Consider the following 18181-nt stretch of genomic DNA (forward strand, 5'->3'; position numbering starts at 1 on the left):
GCGTTAGGATGTAGTGAGGGAATCGAACGAAATTTGGCAGCCCTAAGTTGCCATTACTATTGCCAATCACACATTCAATAGTAACCATAAAAGGTAGCCACATATAAACAGAACCTCGAGGTGTTGACAGTCAGAATCTATTGTAATAACTTTGACGTATATATAGTTTTGTGTTTAGATGAGAATGAAGTGGGCTTCATCCAGGGTTCGGCTCAATCCTCGTCCATTCCATGCAGTGGTGTTTAATTCGCCAAGCAAGAGAATATTACGTGAGTGTTCAGAGTTAAATCAACAGAAATCAAGGACGTGTGATTGTCAAATTATTGCTCCTCCCTTATGATTGAGCGCTTGATGCGATGGTCATTATCGTTGGGTGATACTTTTATTCCCCATTTTCTATTGAAAAAGTAGCGTTTTTCTGTTCGATTATGATAGGATTGGATGAACGCCGATTTGGGTGGATGTAGACCCATGTTTTTTTGTGGTGATCTTCAAATGTCTTGAGGATAAGAAAAAAATCCTTGACCAAGGTCCATGGTTTTGGGGATGAGTTGGTCTTCTAGTGAAGCCATGGTTTCCCAACTTCAATCCTCTCACTATGTTGCCGATGACTACTCTAGTATGGGTAAGATTCCCAGTTTTCCCATTCACTTTACCCATCTAGATCTCTTAGAAAAAGTGGGCAATTTTATTGGAAGATTCGTCAAAGTAGACAAGGAAAGACTTTTGAAAGGAATTTTCACCTATGTTTGCATATGTGTTTAGGTAGATCCCAATGAAGTTTTGCGAGATAAAATTGAGCTCAAGTGGATGGGAATTGTGTATTCCCAACCCCTGGACTATGAAAATACAACTTTTCGATATAGGAATTACCAACAAGATAGACACCTTCAAACTATCTGTCCCTTTCCAATAGGGGCTTCCTCCTTACAGTCATCTAAGAACTCTAGCTGCAGTTGGAGGGATCTTAAGGAAAGAGAGGGATCCAAAATGTAACACCCCTCCCTTGTGTGTCAAACTTTGCAAACCTAAGCCGAGAAAAGTTAGGTATGATGTGTAATATAAAAAGTAAATACATTATTAATAAATTAATCACTTGGAAAAGCGAGACACCAAGAGATGAGATTCTTGCCAAATCACATTGGTGAATTGGAAATGATAATCCTTTCATGGTAAAGCATCTCGATTTAATTCTAGATAAGTTGGATGGATTGGAGATAAATATCCATTGAGAAAAACATAAACATTGTGCGGGAGAGAAAGGCAATCTTCTATGAGGAAAATCCTCATGGGAGAGAAAGGTGAGCTTTTATGAGATAAGCCTACGCAAATGGATAAAAAGATCCATAAAAGCGAGACACCGCTAATGGAAACCATATCCTCCCATATGCTAAGGTCAATGGTGAAGTGGGTCTAATCTCTTGCTATGGAACTTCATGCATGGACAAGGAATCAATATCTACCTACTATGCCAAGGGGAATATTAGAAGGGTACTAAATAGGACTAAAGACTATTGGCTATTGGAATGGCTAAGTTATACTAGATCTAGATCTTTATCTCGGTAGAGAAGAGAGTAAAGAAGTGAAACGTAGAGATGCGAGTATCATATGTCTAGACGAGTATAATATGTATAGAGCTCGAAGAGAATGAAATTCTCTGAGAGCTAGCCATGGCTCAAAGAGCCTCTTTTTAGTTGTTGAATTTAATGTCGATTGCTTTCTCCTTTCCCTTATTTCCTCTCTCTTATTATTTTTTCTTTTCTCCTTTCTCTTATTCCCCTGTCCTTTCCCCCCTCTCCCTACCCGTACCCCACCCTCGCCCGGACGGCCCTCAAGCGTGCCTTCCCCTATCCTCGCCCTATGATCGCTTACCGCTTATCTTTTTTCTTGAACTCGTACCTTTGATGGCTCCTCCGGAGAGCGTTCCGTTCTCCTGCGGTGCCACCCCTTAACTTAGACTTCTTTCTTCAAACAAGTAACAGTTGTTCGAAAAAAAAGAACAACCAACAACACCCAAAGTACTCATACCGACTTTCTCTCCTACCGAACCGAAGCAAAGCGTAGGTAACCTACTTTCTTTCTCTCGATACGGCAACCGAAGCGAAGCGTAGGTAACCGACTTTCTTTCTCTCCTACCGAAGGTAACTACCAAAGGTAGGCATTCATCTACCTAAGGGAGGATGACAAGTAACTGACTTTCTTTCTCTCGATACGACAACACAACTACCAAAGGTAGGCATTCTTTCCGACATCTTTCCAACTCTTGCTCTTACCTCTCTTTCCAAAGGAAGGAAGGGGGGTGTGGGGGGAAGGAAGGATCAGCTTCCTTCCCACCGCCAATGAAGGAAGGGGGTTGTAAGGAAAATATTATTAGTGCCAAATGAAAATTTATGTTAGGGATGCTTTCACATAGTTAGTTTTGTAATTATTATAAACATCACATACATAACAACCACAAATAAAAAAAGTATGTAATATATAAGAACAAAACTAATGAAGTTGTTAGTACTAAAATGAGGCATATACTATCACATGTAATCTTAGATATACTTAGTGTGAAACACCATGACATCAATGTCTGAGCAATTTGTAAATGTGCAACAAGGGCTCAATAGGGGGCTAATATTTATTTGATAGTCACGTTCTTGGCTTTGTTGCTTCATTTGAAGGAAGGAGGACACTATTGAATTATTTCAATTACATGGTTCACACCTTCCAAGTATTAGTTAACTTGCCTAAAAAGGTTCCTAACACAAGTGATCAATGCAAATATCACCCATAGGCTACTTTTGTTCACAAAACTTAACTCTCCCACTTTATTTTTGTAAATACCCACTAATTCAAGTGTAGCCATGGTAGTTGATGCACAACCTCATGTGCACCAAAAAACATCCCATAACCAACCTCCTCGAACCAAGCTTACCCTTCCACTCCTAACACCAAAATGTGCAACACTTATCATAGGGTCCAAGGGGTATTGTCCTTGGTGGCCTCTCATCACTATTGATAACTAGGGTTGAAATTTCACACCCCATGCTTGTGAAACATCTACATCATTTGGCACATTGAATTCCATCCATGCGCACCAAGTTCTAATATGCATGCATGCTTATCCTATATCTGCTTATATTTAGGAATGCCAACCATGACATAACCATTACAATATCTTTCTTCTTATTCTTCTTCTTCTGATTACTATAGAAAAAAAGGACCCTTTTGTTATTCACGAGGAAGAAAAAAAGCACAAACATTGACAAAAAGATTGTAACTTCTGTCATTACAATGGGTTGCTAGAAGACAAGGCATCACGACCCAGAAGAAGAGAAAAAGAAGTTGTTGTAAAACCAGGGTTTTACAATTTTTTTTTCTTCTGCAAATTATAAGACTGACTAGAAATGACAATAGCATGCAACCAAAAATTGTAGAAAGTGTATTATACAACCACGAAGAGGGCCCTACTATGAGAAAAACGAAGACAGTGACTAGAAATGACATTAGCCTGTAACAAAAAATTCCCGAAAGTGTATTATACAACCATGAAGAGGCCCCTGTCAAGAGAAAAAGAAAGACATTGTATTTGAGGCTAATTGAAAGCTGAATGTAGACTCACTTGAAATTTATAGTAAGCTAGTTGATAACTAATTGAAAATTTGACTTAAAGCTGATCCATATTAGTATATGGGCATCGAATGAGAACTTTGAACTGGGTTGCCAACTAATTCATCATAATATATGTAACATGTCTCCAGACAAATAATTCTTTTTTAGAGAGAATCTACAGTTGTATTTAGCTCCCTATGGATGTGATGGAAATTGATTTCTTAGAAGTGGTTCTTTAACTCCACAATTTTGCTTTTCCAGGAGGATAAACTTATAACTTCCAACTATGCTTTACTGTCAAATTTTTTTGGCTCCATTACAATATTTGTATGTCAACAACATGGCACACTACAACCAAGAAGATGAACAATTACATCATTAAGAGTTACAAAACCATCTTGCCATCGAATAACCAACATTAATTAAACAACCATTTAACAACATAATAGCAATTACACGATATATATATATATATATATATATATATATATATATATATATATATATATATATATATATATAGATCACATTACACGTATAAATACCGCATTTCAATAGAAGTTAGATGAATTGCGCTAGTCCCAAAGTTTTTCTTTGACTTGAAATTAAACTCTTCTTCACTTTGTGATTTTTGTGTTATCCACTAGCATAGACCCATCTTAAATATAGATATAATATGAGCGGAGAGGGATCCAATTTCTTCATTGGCAATTATTTTTTATGAGCAAACATTATTTAAATGTTTTGTATTTTTTTTTTTTTTTAATTTATTTTGGCCGACACTAGCAAAATTTCAACTTTGATGATGGACAAACATCGCTGTAACCATACTAGGCTGTAGAGTGAGCTTGGCATATTCATATTATTTTCATCCTCAACATTGAGGATTGCGTAAAGCTCAGTGGAAGATGCCCCTTGGAATGATGGACAAACATGGCCGTAACCATACTAGGCTGTAGAGTGAGCTTGGCATATTCATATTATTTTCATCCTCAACATCGAGGATTGTGTAAAGCTCAGTGGAAGATGCCCCTTAGAATAGTTTTGATGCCCCCAAAATGACTTCCATTCTCAACCCCTCCCCATGACATTTGAACTTAAGACCTCGTAACAACTAAACCCCATACAAACCAACTACCCTACAACTTATCATGGATCAACCACAACAATACTTATTATAATAATTTAAAACCAATATTTCTAATTACTTTTCCATATTTATCTCATTTACAAACCCCTCAACCCCATCCCATTATTATTACAATAAACACAATAATATATCACCGAGGAAAGAGTTCAAAATTGCGAAAACAAAAAACGCACAACCTCTGGTCCCAACATGACAACATGAATGAAGTAGGCCTCTCATGTTGGAGATGATTTAGGGGTTATTCCATGGCCTTCTCTCCCTTTGAAACCCCCAAACCATCCCTGTAATAATTTATTATATTATCTTTAACGATGCTACTTTTACTCTCAATCTTTAACAGCTACCGGCCTTCCCTCTTCAAAACCCTTATATAGAGTGTTTTCTCTCCATCGACCTCAAAAACCCTTATATAGAGAGTTTTCTCTCCGTCGACCTCTTTGCCCTTTGCCTTCGAAGCATTTTTGCACAGTTAAATCCTTTGTCCAAAATCCTCGGGGTTTCGCATTCGTGTCTGATATTGGGCGAGTTTCTGGCATATTTTGGATCCATCGATTTCATTCGAGCCCTCCCTCTGTGCACTATCTGGTATTGGGATGGCTGGAACTCAGGAGGATCCTGTTCTTACACGGGCAGTAGATGACGATTCGAGAGAGAACGAGGATGATGCCGGAAAGGAAGAGGACACTGGAGCTCAGGTTGCACCCATTGTTAAGCTTGAGGAGGTTACTGTCACCACGGGCGAAGAAGAGGAGGATGTCCTTCTTGACATGTAAATTTCTTAATCCATGGCTATTTCATGATTTTGTTTTCTCAGTTGAAAGTTGTTTTCATGGCCTCTTCGGTGGCCCTTTTCCTGTGCACATAAATGGGACCTTGACTATAAGGAAGATGCATTTGGGCAGTTATTTACTTCTAATTTTTCTCCTTTTTAGTAAGATCTGTTTTTATCGGGTTCTCGATGTTTTGTTCGCCTGTTGATGATGATCGGATTTGTCATTTCAACGGGGTGCTGAAGAAACTCTATGGTAGATGCATTTAGCGGGCTATGGTTTGTTTTATCGGGTAATTAGGGTTTTGCTTTTCTGTGTATTTTGTGAGTTTCTTGTTGTTTTGATGTCCCATTGATATTTTGATCAGCATTTTTTGATCTCATTATGGTCTGTAATAATTGTTTTCCTATGTTGATAGGCTGCCGATGAAGATTTTTTCGGGGATGCATTTGATGGTTTATTTGTTATCATTGGGGGTTTTGTATTTTGACGAGTCTTTTTATATTTTGTTGAACTATAGGCCATCCTTTTTTCAATGTCTTTGAAGAATCTATGATGGTTTCTCTGTTATTCTGGTTTAGTGGGGGGTGTGATGGTCATTTGTTATTGTTAAGCATACGGGGTTTCGTATTTTTTTGTTTTTGGATTAGCCATTGAATACTGAATTGGGCCTATTTGATAATCTGTCTTTTGGTTATTGGCATTAGGGTGATTTGTCTTTTTATGTTGTGAGGTGGTATGATTCAGGCATATGTCTGTTTTGGTCTTCTGTCAACTGTTTTCGTTGACTTTCTATGATGTTTTGAACAGGCTGTTGATCATTTCTGTACTTTATGGGGATGTATGGGATGAGCATTCTTTTTCTATTAAATAGTTGATGATTTGTATTCTTACATGTTTGATGTTATTATTGAGCTTTTTTGTGGGATCCTTTTCGGTAATGTTAAGGAATATCTCCTGTGTTTTTAATAGGTCGTTGGTAATTTATCTTTGAATGCATTTGATATGGTGGGATATTGCGGACGTTACTTCTAATGGATGCCATGGGCTCTTAAAATGATCCTAATGCAGTTTCATTGTTTATTAATATTCCCATTCTTTTTTATATGTTTGACCCTGCAGGAAGGCGAAGCTGTACAGGTTTGACAAGGATGGGAATCAATGGAAGGAGCGTGGTGTAGGAACAGTAAAGTTTCTTAAGCACAAGGATACTACAAAGGTTCGGCTGGTCATGAGGCAATCCAAGACATTGAAAATATGTGCAAACCATTTAAGTATGTAAATTTGTTTGTTTGTTTTTTTTTTGTGTAATTTCCCCCTGAGATTGTAATAGCTTATCTTACGTCCAAGTTTTAAGAGGCTTTCTGTGCCGAGAATTTGTGTTGATCCTTATTATCTGGATTATATTGTTTTTTTTTTTTTTGCCTTGCAGTTCATTCCCCAATGTCACTTCAGGAGCACGCAGGTAGTGATAAAACTTGGGTCTGGCATGCAACTGATTTCTCAGATGGGGAACTGAAGGAAGAACTCTTCTGCATTCGTCTTGGCTCTGTAGACAGTGAGCACTGTTCTTAGACTCTTCTAATCCTTGTTATGATCTTTTCTTTCTGTCTTGTATTTTTCTTTGATAAAATCAATGTTTGAGTACCTATATTCTTGGATCATTTCATTGAAGGGTTGATTTTGCATATGTTCTTAGGATGCTTTTGTGCAGATTATAGTGGGTTGGTAAGGGATCCCCCTCCCCAAACACCCTATCAGCATAGTTAAGACTTGAGTTTAGGGTGGCTTTAATTATCTCTGGTAATAGCAAATGATACGGAGGATTGTGCATAACCCACCCCCTTTTTGATTCCAATAAGCAGAGGTGGTCACTATGGTAATCCGATTTCAATTTGTAGTTAGAAAATGGGGTCACAACTTTCCATATTTTTTGTTTTGTTTTGTCTTTTTACATCAAACAATAGTATATTTATTAGAACCATAGTCAACTAAACAAACAGGAAACAATTTATTTGACAGGTGGAAGAAGTGATAGGCTTAGAGCAATTGAATTGTAGGCCATGCTTCTTGACAAATTGATGAACAGATGTCTCCTTACTTGAGATTTAGGTTGGCACCATGGCACCATCCTGTCCATCATTATACACTAATCTTGTCATTATCTTCTTCACTGTGAATGACTGGCCTGTTCCCTGCAAATAGATCTGGGCATAGAGGAGCCAATCCAAGAACAGTAATCTCTAGCACAAGACAATATTAATGATCTAAATACCTAATCCTGAAGCTTGAGTTTGATTTTTCTCTACTGGTTCTGAATCTCTGATTGAGAATCTCCCACTCGTCATTATCAAACCTTCTCCTTCATCATTGGCATCAGCTGCACTGCTGAGGTACTTTGGTTGGTTGTCATTGGACTTGAGAGCTTGAAGTTTCAAATGATTATAGTAACAGACAGCCAGAAAAGCCAGTCCACACCCACTCAAGTTTATGACTGTAACCTTTTCATTTATTACAGACAAAGATTATGTTATGAGCAGCCAGTCCTTGACAAGACCAGCAACATTCATAGTCAAGGCTGAAGTCTTTCCTATCAGAAGAAACACTGCAAGATTAAGAGCCAAGGCACAAGCAGAAATGTCATGTAATCCAAATCAAAGGAAGAGACCCTGATTATCAGAAATGGGTATTCTACTAAGGCCCAGGGGGTGCTGAGAAAAACAAGGCAACAAGGAGCAACAAAGATGTGATGGGATTCAACTTAATCCCTTTTGATGTTCGTGGAATTTGTATGAGAACCAATTGGGTAGTCTCACATGCAACTGCACTTAACTGGAGAATCACCTCCCATGCATTCATCTTGGCCTCCCCATAAGCTGAAATAGTAACTCCAATGGATATGGCCAACATATTGGCCTCGGGCTCACCATTATAAGCTTCTTTCTTCAGGGAAACCACAATCAAATACACAACAATGGGAATTAGAGCTTTCAGCATTTGAAATAATGATACTGAGAGGAAAACATAGGCAGAATTTGAAAACCAGAGACCCAAAGAATACACTTATCAATACTATGGGTTCAACGAGCTTGAAGACTCTTACAATAGCAACAGCCAGTGTTGAGTAGAAGCCCATGTGAATCATGGTGGGACTGATCACACTAAAGTTGTCAAGCAATGGCAACTCCAATGGATATGGCTAACATATTGGCCATGGCCTCACCTTTATAAGATTCTTTCTTCAGGGGAACTGCAATCGAATGCATATCAAATGGGCACAAGAGCTTTCAACATTTGAAATATCGATACTTTGAGAGACATGCACCAAGGGCTGCATCATTTAGGATTTGTACTCAGTTTAGGTGTCATATTCAAGGGGAAGTTGTTATGCTTTCCACCACTTCATAGATTGTTAGAGTGATGAAACAAAAGAGGCTCCCTCTTGAGGCTAGATTATGTCATTCATATCAGCTGTGTTGTTGATGTCCTAGCTCAGCCAGGTCTTGCCAAAACTCTGTTGAGGTTCAAAATTTATTATAAACTGAAATGTCTTCACAAGAATTGACCTCATAAAATGCCATAATCACAAGATATGCCATACATGGCTGTGATTATGGCTCGCAAGACCCTTAGACTTTGAGCAATGAGGCTCGCAACATCACTTATGATTATGCACTCTACAATTCTGTGACCAGCTGAATGTCAAGCAATTGAACCGCGATTTAAATCCTATTTTGTCAGCAATAAGTACTATACTTTGTCTTTATTTAGTGTAGAGAACCAAGCACTTATTCTGCTCATCTATAGAAGGGACAATGGTTGTTTGCCTATGAGGTATAAGGAAATCCTATCAGATGTTTTGTATTTTCGTATGGAATTGAATCATACTCCTGCACACTGTAACATTCATATATATCAACCTGTAGAGGCTTTAATAACACCTGGTATTCTGGTTAGTGATTTTATTGGACCTCATGTGCATATCCTACATGCACAGGATGGACTATTCATATGTTACAGGGTATTATTCTTATTATTTAGGGTGCACATCTTCAGGTGCTCAAGAACGATTACTAGAACAGTCAGTTAATTCTGCAATTTAAAGGATGAAAAAGGAGGTTATAGGAGTCTAGTTTTGGTTCTCATCCACAATGTCACACTAGTCTGCCTGGGCATGGTTCTCATGGTTTAATAGTGACTTGAGGAGTCATAATACCACAGATCACTAAACACGAACAGCTAAGGTAGCCCAAGGACAATAGCCATCTTTACACATTAATTAACAGGTCTTACATTAATTATCCTAGGGGGTTTTAATACTTCCAAATGCTTAAAAAACAGTTAGCAGAGCATTCACATTACACATTCCAGCAATCTTTTCTATAAACCAACCAAATGCAGTCAGGAGAGCCCTCCTTTTAAACTATACAACCTTATTGTTAGTATGATCAACCTTATTTTAATATATAGTGTGACAAACCGTATGTGACAGGCAGGTGGAAAACTTTTCTCGCAATTGACTAAGCGACGTCCTGCGAGCCAGACTTGAGACGGAAACCCTCGTCAGAAGTATATGCTTGGCTCTTTTCCAAACAAATGAAGAGTCAATGAGGTTTTGTGTAATCACTTCTGGTATCGTATTGGGTTAACCCACCCCCTTTTTGATTCCAATAAGCAGAGGTGGTCACTATGGTAATCCGATTTCAATTTGTAGTTAGAAAATGGGGTCACAACTTTCCATATTTTTTGTTTTGTTTTGTCTATTTACATCAAACAATAGTATATTTATTAGAACCATAGTCAACTAAACAAACAGGAAACAATTTATTTGACAGGTGGAAGAAGTGATAGGCTTAGAGCAATTGAATTGTAGGCCATGCTTCTTGACAAATTGATGAACAGATGTCTCCTTACTTGAGATTTAGGTTGGCACCATGGCACCATCCTGTCCATCATTATACACTAATCTTGTCATTATCTTCTTCACTGTGAATGACTGGCCTGTTCCCTGCAAATAGCACCAATTCACTCTCTACCCATAGCTTGTAGTTGGGAACATCTACCTAGGACAATATCAAATTCACTCTCTACCCATAGCTATGGGTAGAGACCACATCGCTAGACAAAAGCAACAATTGTAATACAAATGTATGTGGTGTTTCTATTTGAGATAACAAAACACTAGAGAATCCCAAGAGTTTTCAATCAAGCCAACTCAAATCATTAGTAGGAGATTCATCCTCCAAGACCCAATGAAAGACTAGATAAACCTTATCAAATAAAATTAGATCTAGATCCTTTGCCTGCAATTGTTTTGTGAGCATCCAAATGTTGTAGTTGATGAAGACCAACTTCCCCAGTTGCTCATGCTCCAACATACTGCACTTTTTGCTCATATCCCTGTGCAAAACCCATTTTTTATAACAAACAACAAACCCCTTCAACGTCATTTGCATATAGGATTTTATATCAGTTGGGGAGAGAACTATGTTTTTTTCTTTTATAACAATCTCAAGATCACTCTCCATGAATTCAAAGACAATATGTAAATTCTGTTTGTGTGGATATGCATCTATTAGTTGAATTATACTTGGATGCGAAAGCTCCTTCAATAATTTGATTTCTCTTAAAGCAGTTACATTAACATCTTCTTTGGCTTTACCCAAATGGATTTTCTTTACTGCCACAGTTTTGTTTGTCACAGTCTTTCAAAATAGTTTTAATCCAGAACTGGTTGACTTTTTTTCTAGTTCTTGATATTTGTATGGGTTCCATAGGGTGGAAGGCCTCTTGAGTCCCCTCTCGCACTGACTATTGCACCTTTGCTGCTGGCCCAACAAATTTGCTTGGCTTTTTCAAATTCATTTGCATCCATCTTTGTTTCATGAAGGAATAAAATGCCTGCTTTCTCAGTCCTTATTATATCCTTTACTGCCAGGGTTTTGATGGTGTTCCCCAAACCTCTTATATTCGAAGAAATTATTTTCATTGAGAGGTGCGCAGAGATGCTTCCTTCTCCTTGTCCCTGTATTTCATTGATTCCTTTCTGGCATTCTGCTGATTTTTTGTGTTGTTGTTCTAATGTTTTCTGCTTGCCTAATATTTTCTCAATGGCAGTGGCGTCATCTCTTTTCTCCTTGTGAGGTTTTCTTCCCATTTTTTTGAATCCCTTTTCAACATGCTCAAGATGTTCCCCATCAGCCCAGGAGTCTGATTTCTTCTACTTGCAGGAGGCGTTGATGTTCCTATTAGGATGAGGAACAAGAGACCCTTCGTTGTTAATAGGTTCAACTAGCGAGGTCTTCTCAATGAGAGATGAGTTAGCAGGGTCATGGGGTGAGGGGGCTGTGTTGTCCACTGAAGGTTTTTCTTTTTTATTGGAGAGGAAGATATGACAGGAGAGGTGTAAAGACTAACTAAATCAGTAGGAGGGTCATCTGCTTCAGGGCAAACAGATTCTGTTGTTTGGTTACCATGTCAGGAAGGGTAGTGGAAGGGTCAAAAGGGTTAGAAGGAGTGGTAGTTACAACCTCTTTCCTGAACGAAGATCCAGCTTTGACATGCCTTGCACATGTTTTCTTAGGGACATGACATTCTCCCAAGGGACTTACAATAGAGGTTTTGGACTTGCAATCATTGGCAAAGCGACCATATTCGTGACAAAGCTTGCACTTGTAATGGATCTGTTGATAATCCAGAGTCTGCTCATGGATTCAGTCTCCATTTTTGAGGATTATTTTCTCTGGAAGAGCTTGTTCTAGATCAACTTCAACACAAATACAAGGACAAACATATTGTTTATGCTTCAGTTCAGAACTATCTAGAAACTTTCCAAGAGAGTTTCCTATGTAGATGGGGTTGTCAGTCTCCCAGCAAGGAAGAGGAAGAAAAGGAAGTCAGACCCAGATAGGGTAAGGGTTGTGACTCGAATTTTTTCTGAAGGAAGCTCCGTGGTAGGAGCATTATCAGCTTTCTTTACAAATTTTGAGGAGAGGGAGGAACTGGTTTTGACTTTTAAGTTTTTACCCCAACCACTAATTAAGGTGCTGAAAGCTGAGTCTGCTTGGAAACCTCTAGAACCCGATGATATTTCTTCTAACGTTGTTGGGTTATTCGATTGCGTATCTCATACAAAGCGAGGAACACAAGATTCGATTTTTTGAAGTGCGGGAGCAGTTGCAGAGCCTTTGGAGACAAAGCTTGAAAAAATTGAAATAGAGGCCTGTGTAGATAGTTAATCATTGAAATTTGTTAGTTTTATTGGCCGATCAGATGATTTGGTAGTGGACTGGATCTGTTTTTCCTTGTATTGTTGGTGAGATTTGTATATCTGGGAGAAGTGGTTGCTGATTTGGTGATTCAAGAAGAAATTGATAGATTACTGAGTGTTTTGCCACAGAGATTGGGTAGATTAATCAGAAATCCATATTCATGTGTTTCACTGTTGATTTTGTGTAGATTTATCAAAATCTGTGGGATTTTTGACTGTTTAAGAGCAGATTTTTGGAAATGTTTGTGTTTTGTTCTTGTTTGAGGGAAATTTTTTCACAAATCTATGTGATACGTGGCTGCCTACTGGTGTTGAGAGCCCATATACAATGGTTTGTCCTCAAGATTGTAAAGTGAGGGAGGGAGGAAAGTCTATTTTGAATTTTCAGCATTTTACTATGTTTCAGTCTCTATTTCTGCATTTATGACCTGTATCACTGGCCTTTTTACCCAACATCATGTTGTAAGGTAGCCATGGAATTTTTGGCAAATGCTACATGCATGTGTAAGCAACATATGTTTGTCATATTTGAGTAGAGGTGCCTGGTTGATATTGTCCTAGGTAGATGTTCCCAACTGCAAATAGCACCAATTCCATTCACTGAGGCATCACATTCCAAAATAAAGGTTTTTGTGAATTTTGGCATAGCTAAGGTCAGTGCTTGGCACATTACCTCTTTAAGATGTTCAAAGGACTTCATTGCTTCTAGAGTCCATGAAAATGCATCTTTCTTCAATAATGTTGTTACAAGTGCTTCTATTCTCCCATAATTCTTAACAAACCTGCAATAATACCCTGTCAACCCGAGAAATTCTCGAAAGCTTGAGTTTGATTTTTCTCTACTGATTCTGAATCTCTGATTGAGAATCTCCCACTCGTCATTATCAAACCTTCTCCTTCATCATTGGCATCAGCTTCACTGCTGAGGTACTTTGGTTGGTTGTCATTGGACTTGAGAGCTTGAAGTTTCAAATGATTATAGTAACAGACAGCTAGAAAAGCCAGTCCACACCCACTCAAGTTTATGACTGTAACCTTTTCATTTATTACAGACAAAGATTATGTTATGAGCAGCCAGTCCTTGACAAGACCAGCAACATTCATAGTCAAGGCTGAAGTCTTTCCTATCAGAAGAAACACTGCAAGATTAAGAGCCAAGGCACAAGCAGAAATGTCATGTAATCCAAATCAAAGGAAGAGACCCTGATTATCAGAAATGGGTATTCTACTAAGGCCCAGGGGGTGCTGAGAAAAACAAGGCAACAAGGAGCAACAAAGATGTGATGGGATTCAACTTAATCCCTTTTGATGTTCGTGGAATTTGTATGAGAACCAATTGGGTAGTCTCACATGCAACTGCACTTAACTAGAGAATCACCTCCCATGCATTCATCTTGGCCTCCCCATAAGCTGAAATAGTAACTCCAATTGATATGGCCAACATATTGGCCTCGGGCTCACCTTTATAAGCTTCTTTCTTCAGGGAAACCACAATCAAATACACAGCAATGGGAATTAGAGCTTTCAGCATTTGAAATAATGATAGTGAGAGGAAAACATAGGCAGAATTTGAAAACCAGAGACCCAAAGAATACACTTATCAATACTATGGGTTCAATGAGCTTGAAGACTCTTACAATAGCAACAGCCAGTGTTGAGTAGAAGCCCATGTGAATCATGGTGGGACTGATCACACTAAAGTTGTCAAGCAATGGCAACTCCAATGGATATGGCTAACATATTGGCCATGGCCTCACCTTTATAAGATTCTTTCTTCAGGGGAACTGCAATCAAATGCATATCAAATGGGCACAAGAGCTTTCAACATTTGAAATATCGATACTTTGAGAGACATGCACCAAGGGCTGCATCATTTAGGATTTGTACTCAGTTTAGGTGTCATATTCAAGGGGAAGTTGTTATACTTTCCACCACTTCATAGATTGTTAGAGTGATGAAACAAAAGGGGCTCCCTCTTGAGGCTAGATTATGTCATTCATATCAGCTGTGTTGTTGATGTCCTAGCTCAGCCAGGTCTTGCCAAAACTCTGTTGAGGTTCAAAATTTATTATAAACTGAAATGTCTTCACAAGAATTGACCTCATAAAATGCCATAATCACAAGATATGCCATACATGGTTGTGATTATGGCTCGCAAGACCCTTAGACTTTGAGAAATGAGGCTCGCAACATCACTTATGATTATGCACTCTACAATTCTATGACTAGCTGAATGTCAAGCAATTGAACCACGATTTAAATCCTATTTTGTCAGCAATAAGTACTATACTTTGTCTTTATTTAGTGTAGAGAACCAAGCACTTATTCTGCTCATCTATAGAAGGGACAATGGTTGTTTGCCTATGAGGTATAAGGAAATCCTATCAGATGTTTTGTATTTTCGTATGGAATTGAATCATACTCCTGCACACTGTAACATTCATATATATCAACCTGTAGAGGCTTTAATAACACCTGGTATTCTGGTTAGTGATTTTATTGGACCTCATGTGCATATCCTACATGCACAGGATGGACTATTCATATGTTACAGGGTATTATTCTTATTATTTAGGGTGCACATCTTCAGGTGCTCAAGAACGATTACTAGAACAGTCAGTTAATTCTGCAATTTAAAGGATGAAAAAGGAGGTTATAGGAGTCTAGTTTTGGTTCTCATCCACAATGTCACACTAGTCTGCTTGGGCATGGTTCTCATGGTTTAATAGTGACTTGAGGAGTCATAATACCACAGATCACTAAACACGAACAGCTAAGGTAGCCCAAGGACAATAGCCATCTTTACACATTAATTAACAGGTCTTACATTAATTATCCTAGGGGGTTTTAATACTTCCAAATGCTTAAAAAACAGTTAGCAGAGCATTCACATTACACATTCCAGCAATCTTTTCTATAAACCAACCAAATGCAGTCAGGAGAGCCCTCCTTTTAAACTATACAACCTTATTGTTAGTATGATCAACCTTATTTTAATATATAGTGTGACAAATCGTATGTGACAGGCAGGTGGAAAACTTTTCTCGCAATTGACTAAGCGACGTCCTGCGAGCCAGACTTGAGACGGAAACCCTCGTCAGAAGTATATGCTTGGCTCTTTTCCAAACAAATGAAGAGTCAATGAGGTTTTGTGTAATCACTTCTGGTATCGTATTGGGTTATTGTTAGAAGCGATAATTGGATTCGGATTCTCATCGAGTGAGTTGTTCTGCTTTCTCAATTTGAGAGGGTTTGTTTGGAGGGAAAAACGAAAGAGGACATACAAGAATAGTGAGGGGAAAGATGCAGAGGAAGAGGATTGAGAACATCCCCAGCAGGCAGGCTACATTTTCCAAACGTAGGTGGATTGCTGAAGAAAGCTTACGAGCTCTCGGTGCTCTGCACTGCAGAAGTTGAACTTGTGATTTTCTCCCCAGCAGGAAAGCTCTATGAACTGTTTTTTAGTGCAAATCCTACTATTTTGATTCTAATAATCATGGCTATGCAAACCTCATGAGATTCTTACTAATAACCCTGGTGGTGCAAGCCCTAGTAAGCTCGATGTTGAAAAACTTAGTGTAAAACCTCCAAATCGCTGGTTTTGTTGTAGTGCTTATTAGAGAGTATATAAAAAATTTCACACCTTTTTATGAGATATGGGAGGAAAACATGTTAAAGATTTTTAATAAATATAAAATTTCCAAAATGATGCTAGTTACGTGTGATTCTTTTTTCATTGTTTGTGATTATGAAAAATGAAACTCAATGTTTTTTCATTAGTGCACACATATTTCATTATATAATTGCATATAGAAAAATCATTCCAGAGCCGATAACAATAAAAGTGAAGAATTTATGGTCCAACGTTATATTTAAGGGAGATGTTTAAGGATGACGTTTGAATTTTGTTTTTCATTTTAAGACATTTGGAGCAAATATTAGGAAGGACTTTGAGAAAGGATTGTCCTTGATTTTAGAAAATGGAGTTGTTCCTTTCCAGCCATATGCCCCAAGTGACCATCAAAGGGAGAGCTCATATGTTTTTTGGATGTTTTCTTTATAGCCATTGATGTGAATTACTTGTTCGGTTTTTTTTAACCAAATTTTTTAACCAAACAAGAAAAATTAAAAAAATGCCTCAAGATCAAAGACTGAAACAAAGACCTATTGACATACCTTTTAAAGTATGGAAAGAACCTGTAAAATCATATGAGAAGTTGGATGCACAAAGAAAAGCCGGCAATGAGAGCATTCAGGTATTGAATTTTTCATTAAACATTATTTAGAATGTATTAATACTTATAAGTATCTTAGACATGTATTTGTGTGAAAATAAATTGAATTGGTTTATGTTTAAGGACAAGGCATCGAAGGCGAGGTTAACCAAGACAAAAGTCACTCATCGTAGTGGCCAGAAAGGTTTAAAAGCACTGATAACAACCTTTGTAAGTATATTAAACATGTGATATTTTTTTAATAAATTTTGTACTAGAAGAAAGTCATTATTATCTAATTTCTCCCTATTTACTGATTGATAGGAACTAAAATATGGAAGACCTCCAAATCATTTGGAAAAGGAGGTGCTGCAGCAAAAGAGATGGGTTGAATTTGTTGTTTGGATGGACTCTATGGTATGTAATCTTAGTTGGATTTCCAATATACTTTTAAACCATATTTTCATTTTATTTTTTAGTACTATTAGATATTATATCTTACCTCATTTTATGGTTAACATTGTATAACAAAAACATGCATTGTGTTATGTAATTAATACTAACATGTAATATTGATTTTTTTTGTCAGAATGCTATAGGTAATGATTGCCAAGACGATGATCCAAATTATGTTCAACATATATCAGGAGATGATGAGGATGATGGTGGTGAAGGAGGAGATGATGATGATAGTTGCGGTGTTGGTGATGATGTGGATCAGAGTAATGAGGATGGTCAAGATGATCATGAGGATGATCTTGGTGGTGGTAGCTAGGCATGCACATGCATTGTTTTTTATGAAGAAATTATTGTGTAGAATGACATTGCTATGTTTAGATGGGTGTTGTGAATTTACCCTATATCAATGAGACATTTTGATTTTGTAATCATACGATGAGTTTGATTTATGTATGTTGTTAATTTATCGTAGAATAACAATATTCATGAAATATTTTGATTTGTTAATCATATTTGAATTTTACTTGTTTTGATTAAAAATAATACTGATTTTATTAGTATTATGTTGCTATTTTATACATGTTTTGAAAATTGTTAATGACACATTGTTATTTTTTTGGATGGATGTTGTCAATTTCTCTTAAATTTCTTTACAAATGATTTTGAATTGTGATATCTGCTTTAATGATATTTAGAAACTATCATATATTTCACTATG

The 18181-nt window shown here is 37.5% G+C and overlaps 1 protein-coding gene across 2 annotated transcripts; it reads left to right on the forward strand.

Annotated features, from left to right (window-relative positions):
• The first annotated feature begins 5142 nt into the window (after positions 1 to 5142).
• Positions 5143 to 17894, forward strand: LOC149190118 (ran-binding protein 1 homolog c-like). 2 transcript variants are annotated; one of them, XM_089412038.1, is made up of 5 exons: positions 5143 to 5519; positions 6643 to 6794; positions 6953 to 7078; positions 17329 to 17421; positions 17594 to 17894. In XM_089412038.1, the coding sequence occupies exons 1-4, from the start codon at positions 5344 to 5346 to the stop codon at positions 17394 to 17396; spliced, it is 522 nt and encodes a 173-aa protein (XP_089268164.1). In that variant the 5' UTR covers positions 5143 to 5343; the 3' UTR covers positions 17397 to 17421; positions 17594 to 17894. The 2 variants fall into 2 exon arrangements, with proteins under 2 accessions (XP_089268164.1, XP_089268165.1); XM_089412039.1 differs by lacking the exon at positions 17329 to 17421 and having other exon boundaries at positions 5144 to 5519.
• Positions 17895 to 18181: the final 287 nt, after the last annotated feature.

This window comes from Pinus tabuliformis, chromosome 3_1 (genome assembly GCF_031772625.1).
Source record: "Pinus tabuliformis cultivar Carrire ecotype Pingquan chromosome 3_1, CPIR1, whole genome shotgun sequence".
In the NCBI taxonomy this organism is placed as follows: Eukaryota; Viridiplantae; Streptophyta; class Pinopsida; order Pinales; family Pinaceae; genus Pinus; species Pinus tabuliformis.